The 20,272-nt window shown below is 37.7% G+C and overlaps 3 protein-coding genes across 3 annotated transcripts; all 3 read left to right on the top strand.

The window, feature by feature from the left end:
• The first annotated feature begins 301 nt into the window (after positions 1–301).
• On the top strand, positions 302–10,104 carry mboat7 (membrane bound O-acyltransferase domain containing 7). The gene is made up of 9 exons (XM_004078173.4): positions 302–417; positions 2,177–2,256; positions 4,876–5,005; positions 5,229–5,355; positions 5,443–5,599; positions 5,961–6,156; positions 7,402–7,554; positions 7,666–7,842; positions 8,499–10,104. The coding sequence occupies exons 2-9, from the start codon at positions 2,184–2,186 to the stop codon at positions 8,896–8,898; spliced, it is 1,413 nt and encodes a 470-aa protein (XP_004078221.3). The 5' UTR covers positions 302–417; positions 2,177–2,183; the 3' UTR covers positions 8,899–10,104.
• A 513-nt stretch (positions 10,105–10,617) lies between these two features.
• Positions 10,618–16,454, top strand: tmc4 (transmembrane channel like 4). Its single transcript, XM_004078172.4, has 16 exons — positions 10,618–10,773; positions 10,872–11,058; positions 11,458–11,606; positions 11,717–11,866; positions 12,319–12,404; positions 12,830–12,975; positions 13,097–13,244; positions 13,403–13,561; positions 13,639–13,814; positions 14,147–14,273; positions 14,549–14,646; positions 14,743–14,926; positions 15,016–15,146; positions 15,307–15,462; positions 15,584–15,662; positions 15,783–16,454. The coding sequence occupies exons 1-16, from the start codon at positions 10,719–10,721 to the stop codon at positions 15,834–15,836; spliced, it is 2,085 nt and encodes a 694-aa protein (XP_004078220.1). The 5' UTR covers positions 10,618–10,718; the 3' UTR covers positions 15,837–16,454.
• Positions 16,455–16,519: 65 nt separating this feature from the next.
• leng1 (leukocyte receptor cluster member 1) lies at positions 16,520–19,757 on the top strand. Its single transcript, XM_023963941.1, has 4 exons — positions 16,520–16,990; positions 17,331–17,507; positions 18,585–18,871; positions 18,973–19,757. The coding sequence occupies exons 1-4, from the start codon at positions 16,859–16,861 to the stop codon at positions 19,190–19,192; spliced, it is 816 nt and encodes a 271-aa protein (XP_023819709.1). The 5' UTR covers positions 16,520–16,858; the 3' UTR covers positions 19,193–19,757.
• Positions 19,758–20,272: the final 515 nt, after the last annotated feature.

Raw genomic sequence — 20,272 nt, 5'->3', positions numbered from 1 at the left:
GATGGCTTGATGTTTTGCCTCCGTTATGTGTGCGTTGTCCACTGTGATGGCTGTTTGTTTTACATTATAATATAAATCTACTGTGCCTCAATCCAAATTATTTTTTCCAATATAAATATTTTTTTTTATTTTCAATCGATTATGTAATGGTTTGGATTTATGCAATTATCAACCAGCCTCAGATCGATCTGGTTGGAGAAATTGATTCACCAATTAATACTTACGCACCTAGTCCAGACAAATGAAATGTCTACCTTCGGTGAAACGTGGTACGCTCCCCGTCCCCGCGTTAATGGCACAGCCCTATTTCACCTGATGACGTCACCGCATCAATACGGAAGTTGGTGCAGATGCGGTGGTGAGGTGACATGAAAAGTGCATTTCCTTGACCGAGCGGCTGCACGTTCGTATAATCCAGTGAGTGAATGTCAGTTTGAAAATGATACGAAGAATATTAACATTTAAAGTTTTTTTTTGTAGCAGCTCCTTTGGTGCTGCGGGTTGCATCGCTGAGATATTTATTTATGTGCAGCACCTGTGACAAAGTGTAGCTTTAACATTTCCTCCACAGCTTCCATGGAGTTTAGCTAGGTGTTTAGGACATATGCAATGTGGTCATTGGGTTTTGTGACTGAAGGTCAGTCTTTGTTGGGTCTTCTAAAGCAGGGAAGTGTGATGGTAAATCGTAGCCACAGTTAGTTAGGTGAGCTTGTAGGTTGTCATAACAAAAACGTCTTAAAATTGTCTTATCTTGGTTTAAAGAAACCGGAAGTGCATTTTTTCTGTTAGCAACGTTTTTTCTTCACATGGTGCAAAAATTGCAAAATACACAGACATGATGTAGCATGTGGTGTTAAAAGAAAAAAGGTGTCTAACCCTTGTGCTATCTTAGATGACCCCACCCTTACATTGACGTGTTTTCCTTACCATGACAAAGGTGGATAAAGGTGGAAAGATTTCATGTAATCCATGGACACCAGTGAAGATCACAAATCATTGAAGAAAAAAGGTTCAGCGCACTGTCTAGTAGGTCTAGATGACCCAACTCCCAATGTTAAAGTGCCTAGGATAGCGCACGGGTTAATATGGTAATGTGAAGTCCTTTCATAATCAAAAATGTTTTCACTATGAAAAGAAAATGTAACAATCCTTAGTAGTCTGGGGCTTTCTGAACTTTTTATTGTACTACTTCACAATTTGCTCTGATCATTTATCTTTACATTTTTCTTTTGTGGCATCTTCTTTTACAGATATTTTTCATTATATGGCACAACAATTCCAAACCGAATCTGAAGCTGTTAAAAAAAATCAATTCTGAGTAGTTCATGTTGCTCTTCTGCAATAGAAAAACTACAACAATCGAGATCAGTTTTAGAGACAAATTTAAAAAGTATTCATCCAAAAGCAAAGCAAAGATGGACTCAAAACCATGTGAAAACGTCTTAAAAAACAGCTGAGGCTAAACTTAACTGTAGTGTTCCAAGATTTATTTCATAGGGTATCAAAGTTATGTGTCATAACTTTTGTTATATTTGTTTTAAGCCAACATTTTCAAAGCTGAAAAACCTTTTGAAACCTCCACATTAAATTTAGAATGAAAATGTGTATCTGTGTCATTCCTACTTCAATGTAGAAAGCTGATGTGATCAGCCAACTCACCATTGAGTCGTGATTGCTAAAAACTCATTCAGTCATGAACTGAAATATTTTTTTTAATTTTTGTTTGGCAGTGATACTCAATCCTACTGAACATTTTAGCTTTTAACGTAAAGGAAAAATTGAAATTTTTATGCTCATTGTTTTTCCAACACAAATGTTAAATGTTCATTAAGCTTCATCTGTACAGTCATTTGCTAAAACTACAGTAGCATCACTGTTTTCTTTTTACTGTCAAATGGAAATACATAAAACCCCCTTTTTTGCATGTCCTAAACAAATGCCTGAATAGGGAAATTGGTTTATTATGAAAACTACCCATCAGTCCATTATTCCTTGTCCAACCTGGTTTGTTAACAAACAAGAAGAGAAATACAGATGTCACTTAAAGAACACAAAATTAATTTAGATTAATAGATTTATCTGTCCTGCTGGTAATATCTCTTTCTACCACAAATGTGTTTATATGCTTCATGTTTTGAACATGGGTCTGATTGGAGTTGATCTCTGTGTTTTGTAGTCAAATCATGCCTGATGAGCTGGTGTATTTGGGATTTCTGGCCGCCTGCGTACCTATAGGGTTCCTTTTCCGTTACCTCAGTAAGTATCTTAACGTTTCAGAGAATGAAATCGTTCTAACCCTCACCAACATCAGGCACAACACTCTATTACTAGAGGTACTGGTATGGTTTTAAGTCCTTGTGTTTTTAATTTCCGTTTTTACTATTCTGTTTTGTTTTCACCCTTTTTAAACATATCCTGTACATTTTTATTAATTAAAAAATTTTAACTAATATGCTTATTAATAATGTGTGCACAAATGATCCGGCTGTTATCTCAGAGGCATTCTGTCAGCATTTCTCAAAATCACCTCTTATTCAATCTCCTTCTCACTCTGTTTCTCATTGTGATGACATGTCCAGTGACAGTACCTTTTCCTTCAGAATGGTTAACCCGACTGATGTGGAACAGGTCATAAATGAGCTCTCCTCCACCAGTAGCGCTGGACCAGATGGCATTGAAGCAAAATTTATTAAACTTGCTTCCCATGTGCTTTGTTTTCCCTTGGCTACTCTTTTAAATCTCTCTTTTAGCACGTCTGAAGTTCCCTTGGCTTGGAAACGTGCAGAAGTTATACCTCTTCACAAAGGAGGGAATTCTATTGACATGATCAATTATAGACCAATTTCAATCATTAATAGCAATGTCAAAGTATATGACAAAATCATCTTCAATCAACTTTCGGAATACGTAACACTTAATAATATATATTCTCTTTTCCAATCCGGTTTTTGAAAGCACTTCTCTACTACTTCAGCCTTGTTAAAATTTACCAATTATATTTTCTTTGGTTTTTTTGGTTTTTCTTTGGCCGGGATAGGCTCCGGCAGCTCCGTGACTCCGAAAGGGAATAGAAAATGAAAGAATGAAAAATGAATAGATTATGGTGACATAATGTATCAAAACACCACTCTCACTAACCTCAGACTACTGACAGACTATCAGCAACTGTCCTGGCTTCCCCTATCCTCCCGACGTCAACTTCACTGGCTATTGTTCATCTTCACATGCATTAACCTCAGTTACTCAGAATATCTCAAACAATATCTAATTCCTTTTCAGTCTTCTTATAATTTACGTCATGCAGATCAAATCTTTTTTGTTGTTCCAAGAGTCAAAAAGGAAATCGGAAAATATTAATTTTATTACAAAGCACCCTCTGACTGGAACAATCTTCCTCCCTCTATTCGTTCTTTAACCTCATTCTTTGCATTGTAACCCTTTTGCTATCTTAGATAACCCCACCCTTGCATTGACGTGTTCTCCCTACCATGACAAAGGTGGATAAAGGTGGAAAGATTTCATGTAATCCATGGACACCAGTGAAGATCACAAATCATTGAAAAATAAAGGTTCAGAACACTGCCTAGTGGGTCTAGATGACCCAACTCCCAATGTTAAAGTGCCTAGGATAGCACAAAGGGTAATTACAGAAGTAGCTTGCAAAAAGTTAAGTTTTCGTAAAAAGTAATCGTTAGACTTTTTTTCCTTTCATTTAGAAAATTTGAATTGTCTAGAATCCTATATTTATAACAAATCTGCCTTTCTAAACATAAAACATGATAGCACAAGGGTTAAAATGCCTGTTTGGAACATCTTCAACACTCATGGAACTGTATTTGATTGAATTTGATTTCTTTCCTGCTTTTTATTTCCTTCCCTTAAACTAACTGCTAAGAGGTGAAATAAATGTCTGTGCTTGTGTGTGTGTGTGTGTGTGTGTGTGTGACTGTTTGTTGCCTTGTGTATTTTAAATTCTTCATTGTTTTGACATATGTAACGTTTGCTCAACTGTATCTGTGGGTATTTGTTTTGTTGTATGTCAAGGAACCCCTTGAAAATGAGATGACACATCTTAAGGGGCTTATCCTACAAACAAATAAATTAGAAATAAAGAATCATTAGAATATTTATTTTTTGCTACTGGTTTTGCCAATGTGGTTTCTATCCCTGCAGGAGACTATGACAATATTTTCAATTGAATGGATAGAATAAAGTAAAATAGAATAACTTTATTTTTGGATTAACATTGTAATTTATAAATGTTAAAGAAAATAATCCTAAAACTGTGCGGCTATAAAAAAAGACTACAGGATGTGAAATATGCTTAGATTATCCATGGATCTCCTTCATGCTCCATAGTCATACTTCAGCCCAGGTTTTTTGTTTTTAAATGTTAATTTTTCTTCGACAAAACAGACAAATATAACATTCTGTGTAAAACTACGTAGACATATTTGTTGGAGACTGTTAGCTTCTTTGAAATGTAGACATTTTTAGAATCAGCAGGTCATGTTGTGTCAACAAGCAGAAAGCGATTCGGAGCAAATCCTAAAGTAAAAGAGTGAAACATATGTAGAGTTATCATCAAATTCATTCATATCAGTGGCTGATTCTATCTTAGTTATTACTCTTCATCAACCAGCAAGTTTATTATTGAGTGGAAATGACACAAGCGGTATAAAAGAGGCATAATTAAAAAGAAGAAAAAAAAAAAGAAAGGGATTTATTTATCAGTTACTTTATATTTCAGTAAAGTGACCTGTGCAGAGATTGTTATAGTTTGTAAATGCATTTCCCATCAGCCTCTATAGAAGTCTTAGATCTGTGTGAAATGCCTTTTTTTGTGACTTTCAGTGTGTCTCCTCTTTTTTTCAGGTCCATCCTCCAAGCAGGGATTAGCCTTACTTTTGGGCCTCCTCACCACCCTCGCCTCCTGCCAGATCCACACGCTCCACTCCCTGGTGACTGTGATCGGAACATGGATCATCATAAAGAGCAGCGGGAGGTGGGGGGCACAGCCATGCATTTTTCAGCCAAAGTTGCAGATTTTCTTTGTTAATCTCTCAGAATCTGAAGTGGTTTGCTGCATATAAACTGAAAGATTGGGTTTGTTTGCACAAAATGGATGTTTGAATTCCTATAGCAGTCAGTTTAGAGGATTATTGTCTGTGTGCGACAGGTGTTTGTGACCAACTCCAGAGACTGTAATGACACTTGTGTTTCAACAGGCTCGCCCCAGCACTGAGTCTCAGCTGGACCTTTCTTTATCTCCTGTTTTTCCGTCTGGTCACCTGGTTTGATTTGCCAAAACCAACCCCTTTTGCCAACGCCATCCAGCTGATTCTCACACTCAAGGTCCAAATCCCACAAAACAACCTGTATAATCTGCTCTCTTTTGTTGTTTCTACTTTGAAATGTACTTTTTTATATTTGCCGACTCAGATGGTGAGTTTAGCTAATGAGGTGCACAGCTTCCACACGGAGAAAAAAAAAGACGTGAGCTCTTTTTCCAAGCCGTCTGTCATTGGGGGTCTGTCCCAGGAGCCCTCGCTCTATGATGTCCTGTCTTATAGCTACTGTTACATGGGTATAATGACCGGTAAGTCAGCGGAAAAGGTTGGTTGTTTTCTCTCTGACTCAAATAGAGTGTTTATGTTTATCATTTGTTTATGGACTTGCTGCAGCTGTGAATTTGCTTTTGCATGAATTTAACCGATGTCTCTCTTTGTCTCACTTTCTGCCACTTGTCCAACATTGTGAGTTGATATTGTTTTCTCTTCTTCTGGTGTTTTACCTGTTTTTCTTTCTTTTTTCTCTCTTCCTTTTTCCTGTTCAACAACACCCTCCTTTACACTCTGTGCTCCACTTTACCATTTTGTGTCTGTATTGTTCTGTCTGTTTCGTCGTCCGTTTTCACCTCTGAATTTTCTCCTTTGCTCCTTCACTCCGTGTCCCTGAAGGGCCGTTCTTTCGCTTTCAAACGTTTATGGATTGGCTGAGGCAGCCGAACCCGCAGGCTCTGCCCGGCTGGGAGCCCTGTGTGCAGCGCTTGAAGCTGGTTCCCGTCTACAGCGCACTCTTTCTGGGGGTCAACCATTTTTTCCCCTTGGCTTACGTCCGGACCGAAGAGTTCCTGGAGCAAAACATTTTCTTCAGGTATTTTTTAAAGAACATGCCATCTCTATAAACCACAGTTGTAGAAATGATTTCTAGTTATTTTCTAGGGTTTCTAGCCCCCCCCCCCCCCCCCCCCCCCCCTGAATCTTATTAAATGGATCATTTAGAGAATATAATGAGGGATCACTGCTAAATTTATGAATTGGTTTGATTTGCATTTACAGGATTATAATTGGATCATGATAAGAATCTGATTTAAAATTGTCTTTAAAAATATTTTGTTTGGTTACAAAAATCTGTTTAAATAGTGAATAATTTTCATGAGCAAAACCAAGTTTTCCCGTTTATGACAAGCTCCAAAACAATTTCTGATAGGAGAAATAATGAATTGCTTCAAAAGATACACATTAATTTTATAAACAGATTGTTATTGAAATAAAAGATACCATGTTCTAAAATACCCTTCCTGTCATCTTTTGATCTATTGTAAAAGCCTTCCCAGTGGTCTTTTAATGATGATTAACGGTCTGCTATTTTTGGGTAAATTAAAAAAACTGTCGTTTTCTAGAACATAGTTTCTGCAGAGTGGCAGGAAATCATCACATTCTCATTTTTGAGTTGTGGGCGGAACCTTTTGGAGCAGCGTAAGCCCGCCCCCATTTTTCACCTTCCATAAGTTTTAATGCTCTCCTGTTAGCTTACATCCCTCACACCTCACAATATTACTGGTGCAACAAAAATGGCAACTCATATTGGAGCATCCAGCCGTACAGTTTTGAGCCAGATCCCAGCTCAGATGAGGAAAAAGAAGACGTACATGGATCCAGCCATCTGCAAATGAATGCATCAGAATGGAGCAGAGCAGAGAGCTTGTGGCCTGCCTTTGTAGGTCACATGTCCTCCATCTTCAGAAAAATGACCAGAGAAAATGTTAAATAAAAACACAATTGGAGTGGGTCTTTAAAATTAGCTTTACACAAAGAGCCAGAGACCTGTCATAACGGACACCTAATATTTATAGATATAATTTTGAGCATTATCTTCTAATTACAAACCTTTAGGATTTTGTGTTTTTCATTTGTGTTTCTTCTTTTCTGTTTTTTGAAAAAATATGTTATTGTACTGAATGAAATTTTTTAGCCCAAAGCATTCCCCCCCCCCAAAAAAAATGACATGAAAACATAACTATTATTTAAGGACTTCCCTAGTTAAATAATGGTTAAGAAATAAGTATTAATTATAAAGGGAGGGGTGGCTAACTATGTTTCTTCTCTCCGTCTGCAGGATGTTCTACATGGTTGCAGTCTTTTTTGTGTTCAGAATGCGCTTCTATGCTGCATGGTGTGGAGCTGAGGCAGGATGCATCACTGCAGGCCTGGGCTGCTATGCAGAAAAGGCGCTTTCCAAACCTGGAGGAGGGCCAACAGTCAACTACAGGTATATTATCATTTGCCCAGAGTGACTTCTAAAACGCTGAATCACTGTTTGGATTTATGTTGATGTCATAAATGCAGTAAATTGGTATTTTCTTTTTCTCCTCATTGGTAGTCCTGATCCGAACACCAAAGAGAAATATGACTTCAAAACTATCCAGAACATTGACTGCTACAACACCGACTTCTGCGTGAAAGTCCGTCACGGCATGCGTTATTGGAACATGACGGTTCAATGGTGGCTGCATCATTACATCTACCCCAACGCCCCCTTCAAATCCTACACTTTAAGGTATGTCTGGCATCGTTTTATTACATACATAAGTGATATGTAACGTGTTTCAATAGTTGGTGTATCTCTTGCATACTTCTGCATCATTGAACCCTCTTTACACAACAGTTTAAATGGAAAAACGACATGATTTTTCCTTTTGTTCAAACAAACTATCTTTTATTTTTAAGTTTATTATCTCTTAGATTAAAATCCTATAGTTCTTAATTACAATTTGAAATTTTAAGTAATGTCTGTTTCCACTGAAGGAAAAGAAGAACAGCTTTTTTAAGCACCTCTTTAGCTCACAAGAAGGGAAGTGACTTGGAATGCTACCACGTTTAACTTGAATTTCTTTTGTAGAAAAGACAGTAATGCAAACATGTTCACAAGTTCTTACATATGTAAAACATGAGCATGTTCTAAAACTGAAGCTCATTTTTCTGGTTCTGATTCAGCAAACATGAGCAGAAAAATGTCAGTGAAAGAACACACTTCTTTGGGTTTAGTTCGTCTTTTACCCTGGAGCTCAGTGGAAATCTAAGAGTTCTAAACAATCTTTACAACCATCATTTGATTGCTGGTGGAGGAATTGTGTCTAAAATCAGAACTGTGACAGATTGTAAGTTAGAGAAGCCGAATGACACATGACCGTCTCACCTGTGTGGATCTCTTAGGGCTGGCTGGACCATGTTAATCAGCGCATACTGGCACGGGCTGCACCCTGGCTACTACCTCTCCTTCCTCACCATCCCCCTGTGCATAGCAGCAGAGTCGGCCATGGAGGCCTCTGTCCGATCAAAACTCGGCCCTGGCGGGCAGAACATCTTCGACTGGGTTCACTGGTTCCTGAAGATGAGGGCCTACGACTACATGTGCATGGGTTTTGTGCTGCTGAAGGCTCCCGACACCATCAACTACTGGATGTCCATCTACTTTATCATCCACATCATTGCTGTCTCCTGCATAATAACGGGCAGGGCCTTAAAGAGGGGGAAACGAGAAGACAGGAGAGGAGGCAAAGAGGAGAAGAAAGAAGGAGAGAAGACAGAGAAAACTGAAGACAAAGTGGACTAAATAACCTTCTTGGGGGACATGAGGAAATCTTTACCAATAGCAGAAAAAGTTTGCTTTCGACAAAAAACACCCCCCCCCCACACACACACACACACTAACACACACACACAGTTCAAGGTCAGAATTTATGTGAAAATGTAATTTTAGTGAAAAAAGTGTTACTTTTAAATCCAAGGTAGAAAATCCCAATCAGAGACATTTCATCATTGATACATTTATTGGGAAATATTAGAAAGGTATGTTTGATGAGGTCAAGGAATGTTTGAGTCTCACTCGTCTCAAGGGGTGGGGGCATTTTAAAATCAAACTGTACTTTTCAAAAGGTTTTCATAAGATGTAATTCAAAGAGGTTCAGGTGTTAAATTTAAGCTGTTTTAAGTTTAAGGAAGTAATTCAAAAACAGTTAGTGTTCAAACCTTTGTGCTGATCTCCCGTTAAACTCTTGTTCTGTTGTTTAAGTTTATTATTCCCATCGTCCCTTAGACTGTTCCATTGTGTCGACCGATCCCTTTGTGTTTCTGGCGGTGATTGTAAACACTTTGCATCAAACCAGGGCTGTCTCTGCAGCGGGGCTGGCTTCAGCAGAGGACGAGCCCAAACAGTCGCCCACATGTCTTCACTGCCTTCGTGTGACTCCCATAAGAGGGACCAATATTGAAAAAAGCTTTTGTCGTTGCTGTAAACTGCCAGTGTTTTTTGTGAGTCACGGCTCAGCTTAAAAAGAAATTGTCAGAATTTTTTCAATATTAATATTGTTTAAAAAGTCAAACTGATTTTAGAGTTTCAGTCATTTGCTTTTTTATGACTTAAAAAGAAAAAAAATTGAACATCTGTTAATCTTTTAAAAAGACAAAACGTTAGTTGTTTTTAGGCTGAAAATATTTACAGTTAATTGTTCTTATTTTGTTGTGTTTATCAGTTAGTCTACAGGATTTAAAAAAAAATCCAATTTCCTGTCTTCTTTTGTTTTCTATATTCAGACAAAGATCTATATAATTTGAATCTGAATTTCCCGTGACGTTACTACAGTGTGAGGATTTCTATATTGTGCCTGGGCTGATGGCTGCACATTTGTGGAGTTTTTAATTCCCCTGCCTTTTGTGTTTTTTAAGTGTTTTTGGTTGATATTCACACTTATGCTGCAACTCTTTCTGCTTTGTGACTTTGTTACTCCCAGATTCAATAAATGCCATCAGAGTTTCCTTATGGGAGTTTGCAAGCTGTGATCATTTGCAGATTCTTTGAGTTGTTTTGTCTCAAAGCTTTGAATCCAAACAGCAAAAAATCTGCACAGAGAATCTATGAACTGTTTAAGTAAATTCAAACAAATAGTTACATTGTAACAATACTTACATCCTATAATTAAATATGACATTTATTTCCATAGTTGTAAACGTATCAAAACAAAAAATATTTCACAAATTTCATATGCTCAGATTTTATTTTGACTTGTTATGAAACATATTTTTAATAAGATCAAGAAAAAATCAAAACAGTTTTTGTTTCTATTGCCCCTTAGTGAAAATAAAAAACACAATATTTTAAAAATATATATATATCTTTTAAATGTGCCAAATCTTTTGACTGAGAAAGATAAAGATAAAAAATGACAGCAAACCACTGAAATTTCTGGGAAATAAGGGGTTAAAACACACAAGGAAGTTCCTTTGTGTCCATTTTAAAAGGGATTAAAGTCCACCAGAAAACAAATACAGGGAAGTGTTTGCATTAGCAACACTTCCTTGTGAAGAGCAGCTTCATTTGTTGTTTTCTGATCTTGCAGCTGTTGATTTTTTGAAAGGAACTAAATTAAAAAGAAAATGATCAGTGAGCTTCAGAGACAACATTCAAGAGGGGAATACAACTATGTTGCAGGTAGCCTATTCAAATTTATTATTTGGTTGGATTGTTTTAAAAAAGAAATCATGAACTGAGGTAAAATCTCAAAGTGAAATTCCTGTAACTATTTCCAGGAGATGGGTATCCTGGGGACCATCACTCCCTCAGGCTGCGTCGGCTTTCATCTCAAATGTCCATTCACGATTTTCCTCATTACAACCCAAGTTTAAGCGATGCAGGGGACAGTGAAGCGGGCGACCATGGCCAACCCCGAGATCTCAGGAGCCTCCCACTACCCATGGCAATAAAAAAAGCGAAACTGTAAGAAATCTTCCTCTAAATGTTTTGCCTTATATTTTATTTTAGTAAAAAATGCAGGAGAATAAGTTAATAGGTATGGTGTAAAAATCCCATATTTTCATGTGCTTGAAGATGATTATATACTGCTTTTCAATCCTTGAATTGAAGGCTGGTGTCTTCAATTCTTGCGGCTGGTGTCTTCACATGGTGTTTGTTTGTGTGTCATTTGTTACCGTACTTAATGAGTTGCTCAAATGTTTGTCTCTTTTGTATCATACCAACATGTATTTAAAAAAAAAAGATAACACTTTGTTCTGATCTTGAAAAAAATGTACCAAATGAACCCTTGCTAAATGTCAACAGATAAATGTTAAACTTTTGAAACAGCTGAAATCTGAAATCTGAAATCTCCATCGTCAGAAAGAGTCGGGGAATCCAGGTCCCTGTCCTCTCCAAGGTGGAGTTGTGGAAACAGGAGAAGCTAAAAAAGCTGAGAAAATTCCAGACCAAAGCCAGAGAGTTTCTCTACTTTTTGGTTCTATGGGGAAAGACGATCCAAAAGATTGGAGGTACACACCCTGTCGCTGACCGACCTCTGCCAAATCAACTCACAATGCAGACATGTGAAGTCTGTTCATGTAGTTTTGATTTGAAGACCTTAATAGATCTCTCCCCACAGGGAACTTTGGAGGAGGCGTCAAGTCGTACTTCCTGTTTCTGCGCTTTTTGGTCGTTCTGAACTTTGTGTCATTCCTGCTGATTGCTGGGTTTGTCATCATCCCCAGCCTTGTTTTCAGACAGGTGGGGACCAGCTTCATGAACAGCACAGGTGAGGTGTTGGTGAAATCACCCACGCTGTGAGAACATTTGAGCATTTTAACAAGAAGTTTGCAATTTCTAGGCTTTTTTGTTTGGTTTAAAGACAAATGATTGAAGCTTGGGTTGAAACCCAACTTGGGGGTATTCAGTTGCAGCTCAGATTACTCAATAGGAGTAACTGGAAGAATTACACACTAACTAATGAAGCCAGAGGTATTGGATGCAAGTGAATGTTGCAGAGAGGCCTAATCTAACGACACATCAAACAAATTTCCTGTGTTGTCATCCTCAACGCTGTTATTTTTCATTAAAAACAGGAAGCCTTCTTACACTTGGATGAGACATTTTCCAAGCATCACACACGTTTGTTTGAGGGTGAAGATGTTCCGATTACAAAACCTGATAGGATTTTTCCCTGCAGAAATGATGAGTAGAAACATTCACGGTTGCCATGTTTTCCAGGTAACGAAAGATGCACAATCTATGAACCTAATCCTCCAGGCCTGGTGGTATTCTACAATTTTTTCCTTGATCTGCTTTCAGGAACGGTGAGGAGTTATCACACAAAGCTTTAAAAATAAAACCGTCTTTAGTTAACTTTCTGTGATGACCCACAAACAGGAAAAGCACAAGTGTTGTTTTTGGTTTATTATCTTGTCCTGAAAGCTGTGAAAGTGTTAAAGAGAACCGCAAAAGATTGGGAATCCCATAATTTATGTTCTATTTTATGCTGTCAGGCTAATGGTGTTTTATTTCTTGAAAGAAACTCAAGCAAATGCTTTCATTTTAAGCTTAAATTAATAAGTTTGAGTGGAGGGATGTCAAGACTATTTTGAAAAGCAAACATTAAACTTAGAAACGTTTTTTCACAACTTTAATATGCTGGATGAGTTCTAAGAGAAGAGTTTCTAAATTTTTGTTAATGTAAGAGATTCCACTAACTTTAATTGACTATCCTTTCCATTGCTTTCAGGGGTTTATGGAGTATTCTTTCATGTTTTATGGTTACTACAAGAACACCATGGTGGAGAACAACAGCTTCTCTTATAAAATCCCTTTGGCGTACCTCTTTACCGCCGTTTTCTACTTTGCCTTTTGTCTGATTTGCATCATTGCACGGTCAGTCCCTCAACGAACAGCACCAACGAACTTTTCAAAATAAACAGGTTTCCCATTAATATTTAACATCGATGCTCAAGTTTAGACTTACACCATCTTTTCTGACTGGCCGCTCACACAGCATGGGTACTGCAGCTCGAGTTGCTGTAGCAACGGGAGGCAGTACTGTGGTGAACTACAGCATGACTGTCTTCAATGGATGGAACTTTGGTTGCCTGGGAGAGACAGCTACCAAGTTGAAGCAGAAAAACCTCCTCTATCGTTTACAGGTCAGAAGAGGCTTGCTTTATGTTACACTGAAATGGAGGAGATTCTGACCAATTCCCTTCATAGAAAACAATGTTACATGATTGCATCTTTTAATTTGGAAGCGTTTTAAGGATGTCTTCCCTTCCTCCTCACCTCATCCTTCCTCTTTCTTGGTTAGGTGGATCTGGAGGAAGAGAGCTTAAAGAAGCGTGCAGCTTCTCTGACCTTGTTGAAGAAATTTGGCTTACACTCTCTCCGTCTTCTGATGGCTCTTTTGGTGCTCGGGCTAAACATAGCAGCCTTCTATGGGATCTCTTATGCCACTACATACAGCCAGGTAAATGACGTAAAAGTAATGGATGTTACTCAGTTGGATTTGACGGCTTATTGAGTGACTTTTTGCCTTCAATCTAGGAACAACAGAATAAAAGAGTGAACAAAGAAAGCGACAGGATTCAAGATTTATTTTTTGAGTACCTGCCATCAATTGTCATCAGTGTTGCAAACTTCTTGGTGCCTCTGTTGTGTGACCAAATCGCCAAAGTAGAACATTATTCCCCCAGCATCACTGTCATAGTAGCACTTTTGAGGTTTGTAACATTTGTGGTTACTTTTGTTTGTGATACGATCTTTGTATTGGGAAAAACTAACAAAGAAAATGCTTAATTAATAGTTAAATCAAAATCTTAAACTGACAAAGATCATTTACTTATTTGTAGCTATGGTGTATGAAATCTGTGTGATGACACGCAAGACAGACACCAAAAATACTTCCAAAACTTAGTTTTTGTTACGTTTGAAAGAAACCAAGAATTTACAGCCTAATTATGACGTTAATGTACCAATCACATCGAGGTAAACTTTAACAAAAACTTGTGGTTTCTGCATTATTTGTAATGACTGAATTCTTCTCCACCTCCAGGGCAGTGGTCCTGCGTTTTGTGGGTTTGGGTGTTCTTCTGTTCACCTTGTGGGATCAGATCACCTGTACTGGGAACATGGATGACGCAAAATGCAAAGAGTGCAGTTACAACTATGCAAGCTATGCGGTAATTTACTGATTCTATGCAGCTAAACGAGTTTCTTTGATTAGTGACACAACAAAAACTCTTTAAAAAGCCAAAGAAATTATGAAGGTTGAAACGAAGGGAAAAAACTACACAATAAATAATTTTTGTTAGCATGTATCATCATCAGCCAGTATAACTAGAGTAAATTTTCAAATTATGTCTTATAGTAGCAACTTCTAACTTCAGCCTTTAACGTTTTGAGTTTGCATTGTGAATCATGCTAGTTTTTGCCTGTTTGTCTCCTGATGATGAAGTGCTGGGAAACTCGTGTGGGACAGGAGATGTATAAGCTGACACTGTTTGACCTCCTCATTAACATTGCTGTGCTTGTACTGGTCGAATTTCCACGCAGGTACTGTGTTTACCTTTTAAAAATGAGATGCTGTCAGTTTGAATCAGGTTTGCATCTTAACATTTTTAACTGTGTGTTCCCTAACGTGGGTCTTAGGATGGTGGTCGACAATTGGTCCAGTAAAGTCTCTCAGCTGGTGGGCCGGCAGGAGTTTGTTGTTTCTTCCAATGTTCTGGGGCTGGTCTACAGCCAAACGGTGGTCTGGACTGGAGCCTTGTTTTGCCCTTTGCTGCCCCTCATCAACACTGTAAAGTTTGTGATCCTCTTTTACTGCAAAAAGGTGAAATTCAGCTTCAATAGACAGAATGTTTCATCATACTCATTCCTTTTTGATAATCTACTTGTTTCTATTGCCACTTTCCTAAACAGATAACACTGTTCTCCAACTGTCGGCCACCCCAAAAAACGTTTCGCTCCACCACCTCAGCCTTCTTTTTCCTGGTGGTACTGCTCTTAGGCTGGATGCTGGCCTCAGTTGTCATGATTTACAGCATTGCTGTGTGAGTGTGGATGTTTCTTGGTAACATAAATAATACAATTATTTTTCCTACTGGTCAGAAAGTCAAAATTTGGCCAATTTGTCGCAATACAAAAAAGGCGATGGCTTTGTAGAGATTTATGAAATTATGTCTGAGTGACGTTCCGTGTCTGTCCATACAGGATCCATCCTTCTCGGGGATGTGGGCCTTTCCGGTTCTCTGACAACATGTGGTTGATTATACCGACATCTTTCTACAACCTCTCTGCAGCCACACAAGAGTTTCTTTTCTTCATTGGCTCACAGGCGTTTACAATCCCCCTGTTTTCATTATCGGGGTAAATCCATTTTCATTTTACATGAAAATCATTGAACTGTCTTGCACTGTGCAGATATAGATGATATTTTTCTTTGAATGCCAGTTGATTCTTTACCAGCTGACTTGTTTCTCCGTCATAGTTTGGTGATGTGCTACGTCATAGCTTTGTTCTCCATCTATGGGAAAAGTGTTGGACTGCTAAGACTGCAGCTCAAACGGGTAAGTTGATGGTATCTAAAGCAGTATACTAAGAATTGGCCATGAGTTAACAAAGATTTTTTTCAATATTTCCTTTTTTACTTTAACTAATACAGGGTCTGGTCTTTTTTGTTTTTACAGGAGAGCCGGGATAAGCAGTTCTTAGTCAAGCAGATTGAGGAACTAAGTCGGTAGATGACCAAGATACCATTTGATAGATACATATATATACTGTATCTACCACTACAAGACTAAACAGCCTCTGGACAATGTTTAGTCTCTGCAGTACAGTAACATGAGACGATGTCATAAAGAAAGGATGTTTATTAAAAAGAAAAAAAAAGCTTCATATTATATATACATAGTGAAATTACACCAGATTCTTTCAAAATAAAATGTTAAAAATGTTGCACATTAAACATCACTGTTCTTTAAGCACTTTAAAAGTGATCATTTAAACAGGTGTTTTGATCATTTTTGGATATAGACTTTGCAAAGAAATGCATGTAAAAAAATTGAACCTCTAATACTGTTTTAAAAAAACAAGACAGTTGGACAGTGTTTTTGTTAAGACGAGAGCAACCAAAAATAATTGTTTATTTTTGACCCTTTTGAGACTACGGTATGTATTCAAACTTTTTATATTCTTTTCTTTAAATGTTGTGATTTATTTGTATTTTTTTAATGAGAAGTCCTTCGTTTGCTGTTGTTTTTTTTTTTTTTTATTGCTTTTTAAAGTTTAGTCTTGCTCGCTTATGACCATTACATTTATTTCTTTTGAATAAACCAGTTGGCGCTCGCTCCAGCTCCATCTAACGATTCTTCTTTGTAATTGCTTCAAGAGTTGTAACTTTTTTTGTTTACTTCCTGTTTGGGTCTACTACTTCCGGTGGACCACAGCAAACCTGGAATAGATGAACTCTCCAAAAAGTCGGACAGATTTGTTTGTTGTTAGACCTTAGGATATTAAAAAAAATAATACTGTGCTTTTAACGAGCCAGGTTTGCCGTCATGAATGCTAACTTAATGTAGAAAAAATGTAAGCTAATGTTTTAAAATCTAGACAATTGCGCAGATTTTTTGCTAATTTCTGCTTTACTAATCATATCAGACTCAGTCACCTGGCTGATTCGCGTTCCATATTGTTGTAGATCAAAGGCTCGGGTCTGTTCTTCCTCTAAATTTTGAGTTAGCTAACTGCTAACAGTAACACCATCATGAATATCCTTCCGAAGAAAAGCTGGCATGTCCGCAATAAAGACAATGTAGCGCGCGTGCGAAGGGACGAAGCCCAGGCTGCAGAAGAGGAGCGCGAGGCTAAACGCCGCGTGGAGCGCGCGGAGCAAGAAGTATGTTCAGTTTTACCGTTCGTTTTTTGTGTTTACATCTGTCTGTGTTTCGTGCTGGCAGAGTATACGTTAACAGATCACGTGACAGTTTAGCTGGTTCTGAGCTGAAAATGAGTTGGAAACCTCTGCAACTGAGTAGATTATATGTATTTTTTTCCTTTCCTTTTGGGGGGTTGTTATTCACAAATCATATACAAAATTGAGGTTTGAACACTATCATTAAGAAAGTGTGTTGTTCCATCGCTAATATGGAGCTGATGTTTATTTTTTATTGTGTTGATAATCTGAAATAGATTCAAACTTCATAACATGCAAAAATTGTCATGGTTTGTTTCCACAGGCGCGAACAGAATATCTGAGAAGAAAGGCCCGAGCTGGTCTCCAATCAGTGGAAAGCACAGGAGATGATGGGAGTCAAAGCGGAGGACATGTGGAGCATCTCAATCTTTTTCCTTTGGAGGAGTCTTCAGATAAGAAGGGGAATGAAGAGTATCTCAAAGAGAAGAAGGAGGAAACGGTGATTGTGCTGCTACTTCTGTTTATATTCTGAAAATTACAGGTTTATCTGAGTAAACACTCACTAAAAATAATTTAGGAAGTCCATTTTATGGATTTTTTCTTTTCATTTGTTGTAGGAGAGGAATGGTGTACAAATCCCAGGAAATTGATTGTCTGATCCAGCACAGATTAACATCTATTTTTGTTTGTGTGCATAAAATACTATAACTATTGTGTTTTTCATGTTTGAAACTCTCATTCTAATTCTGCATTCAAAGAATGAACACTTTTAACAACCAGACTGCATTTGCTTGACAGTTAGTTTTCCCTTGTTTATCACGGGAGTTATCTTCTAAAAATAACCCACATCAGGTGAAATCCACAAAGTAGAATTCGAGATGTTTTAAGGCTGTAAAACGGAACTTTGTTTCATGTTTAAACTCTTAAAGTTCAAACATTTGTAGTAAAATAAGTCATGTATTATAGAATAAAACAAAAAAATCTGTTTGTGGTTGAAGATTTAGATATTTGGCAAGCTAAACGCATTCTGTACAGGAGACACCGCTTGGAGGAAAGTACTTGACAAAGTCTACTACCAATCAGGATGCAGAACAAATTGAGCTGTTAAAAGAAATCAATGAAAAGAAATATGAAAAAAATCAGCGAGAGCGTGAAAGATATAGCGAGGGACCACTGTACTCAAAAGAAAAAAAACAGGTTGCTCATCTACAAGTTGCAAATGAGTAGCACTCTGCAGCTTTTTGTTGATTTTTAAATCAGTAATGCTAATTTAAAAAGGTAAACATCCACTTTTCCCCACCTAATACACTTGGTTTGCTGTGGTTTCTTATTCTACAGTGGCAAAAACGTGCAGCTGGATCTCATCAGACTCTGTCAGGATTTTTATTTTACCAGGAAGTTCTGATTCTACTTTTATGCAACAATGTTCAGTCATCTATTAGAGAAGGAAAAATGACACAAAGAACAATTTGCATGAAAAGGCAATGGAGTTTATTACAGTTTTTTTTATTCTCCAATACAATTATTTGAAATGGAATATTTTAAATATTGATCATAGCTACTCTGGTTTGTCCAGGAGAAGCAAGAGCGAGCCATCGGCCTGCTTGTTTCTTTAGGCCCCCAACCAGGCACTGAGGTGACTCCATGGTACATGCAAAGCAGCGCAGAAAAAGAAGAAGAAGAATCGGAAAAGAGGAAGGGCATAATTGAAGAGGAAAAGGCGAAGAAAGACCGCAGGCTGAAGGAAAGTTTGGATCCTTTGAAAGATATGAAGAAAGCATTGGGGGAAAGTGAAAGGAGGCACCACAAGAGCAAGAAAAAGGAAAGAGGAGACAAGGGAGAAAAGAGGAGCAGTGGGGAAAGGTAAGAAAGACTTTGGTTGCTTGAATGTCCTTCTAATGATGTTGATTACATAATAACACTGTTTTTTTATGGTGTTTTCTGTTTTTTTTTTGCCTTTTCAGCTCCATGGAAAGATTGCGTGCTGAACGCTTACAAAGGGAAGCTGAAGAAAGGAGAAGAGCCCAGGCTTTGCTTGAGCAGAGGAGTGGGAAAAGGAAGGATGCAACGCGAGAAATGGACGACAGGGACCGGCCTTACAACAACGCTTACTTCCCAGAAATTGCCCGAAAACGACAGAGGCGAGACAGAGAGAGCTGGAGAGATGAGATTCTCAAATCTTGAGTTTCATTATTCTGAACATTTTACAATCAGATGGTTAGGATTCCCTATGACTTTTTTTTTTTCATTTGTCCTGTTCTGTCCATAAAAGGAAAGTCTTGCAGGAACTAGAGGTCATGTCCAACAGCAGTTCTCTCCACCCCCGCCGCCTTTTCACTCATGAGCACATCAGCAGGGCAGATGGCTGCCATCACAGGGGGCCTGAAGCACAGGCTGTCGAGAAGAAAAACCCTAAACCACTGCTCGGCTGGCTTACATCATTGTAAAAATGGACAAGTTTGTGCTGAAATCATTCATTCCAACATGACAAATCAATAAAAAAAGCCTCTTTTACATTTTAATAACTGTTTAGATGCTTCCTTTAGTCAATATTGAGGTTGTATTTGAGCCACAACACAGTTTTGTCCTAAAATGTGATTTAAAATCTTTGTAGGCTAGTTTTTTTTTTTTTTTTTTTTAGTTGTGAGGTATAAAAGGAAAATGCAGTTCTTTGTGAACATGTTTCTGTATGTTTTAGAAAAAAGATTTACAGACTTTCCAAATAAATGGATGACATGGATCTGGAAAATGTCACCTTCTCTGTTCAGGATCCAGGTACGGCATTTCTCTCCGAGTCACACTGGTTGAATTTTAAGATAAAGATGTCCTGGATTGATTTTAGGCTGGTGAATCGGATCAGTCAAAATGAACCAATATGGACCATGAATCACATCGTCTGCCACAAAATACATTAAAGAATTGTTAAAAGGAATCATTACACTTGTAGTTTTAGTGCTTTTCCATAAGGTTTTCTGAATGAAGATTTTATTCTATTGCAGCCCATTGTGACTGTTGTATGAATAAATGAATGTGATATATTGTCTATATAGTTCTTTATTTTCTAATCAAGTTATTACTTTATATGCCAAATGGGTTTGATAGATCTATTCCATAATTTAAAATAAATCCAATCAGATTGTTCCAGACATGGCAAAAGCATTTTACATTTGGCTTTAGCTGTAAAATATCTAGATTTATATTGATCATATCAGGTTGGTGGCACAATAAATGGTCTTCATTGTCCCTAAAACGTTTTTATTTACA

Source organism: Oryzias latipes, chromosome 16 (assembly GCF_002234675.1).
Source record: "Oryzias latipes chromosome 16, ASM223467v1".
NCBI lineage: Eukaryota > Metazoa > Chordata > Actinopteri > Beloniformes > Adrianichthyidae > Oryzias > Oryzias latipes.
This window is presented reverse-complemented; position numbering and strand designations above follow the sequence as displayed.

Excerpts from the sequence above, each read along its gene's own strand:
- mboat7 (XM_004078173.4), top strand. The coding sequence starts at position 2,184 with ATGCCTGATGAGCTGGTGTATTTGGGATTTCTGGCCGCCTGCGTACCT. Across the intron at positions 5,600-5,960 it reads TTACATGGGTATAATGACCG|GGCCGTTCTTTCGCTTTCAA; the intron begins GTAAGTCAGCGG and ends GTGTCCCTGAAG. Across the intron at positions 7,555-7,665 it reads GGGCCAACAGTCAACTACAG|TCCTGATCCGAACACCAAAG; the intron begins GTATATTATCAT and ends CCTCATTGGTAG.
- tmc4 (XM_004078172.4), top strand. The coding sequence starts at position 10,719 with ATGATCAGTGAGCTTCAGAGACAACATTCAAGAGGGGAATACAACTAT. Across the intron at positions 11,059-11,457 it reads GCAATAAAAAAAGCGAAACT|AAAGAGTCGGGGAATCCAGG; the intron begins GTAAGAAATCTT and ends CTCCATCGTCAG. Across the intron at positions 15,147-15,306 it reads ATGATTTACAGCATTGCTGT|GATCCATCCTTCTCGGGGAT; the intron begins GTGAGTGTGGAT and ends CTGTCCATACAG.
- leng1 (XM_023963941.1), top strand. The coding sequence starts at position 16,859 with ATGAATATCCTTCCGAAGAAAAGCTGGCATGTCCGCAATAAAGACAAT. Across the intron at positions 16,991-17,330 it reads TGGAGCGCGCGGAGCAAGAA|GCGCGAACAGAATATCTGAG; the intron begins GTATGTTCAGTT and ends TTGTTTCCACAG. Across the intron at positions 17,508-18,584 it reads AAGAGAAGAAGGAGGAAACG|GAGAAGCAAGAGCGAGCCAT; the intron begins GTGATTGTGCTG and ends TGGTTTGTCCAG.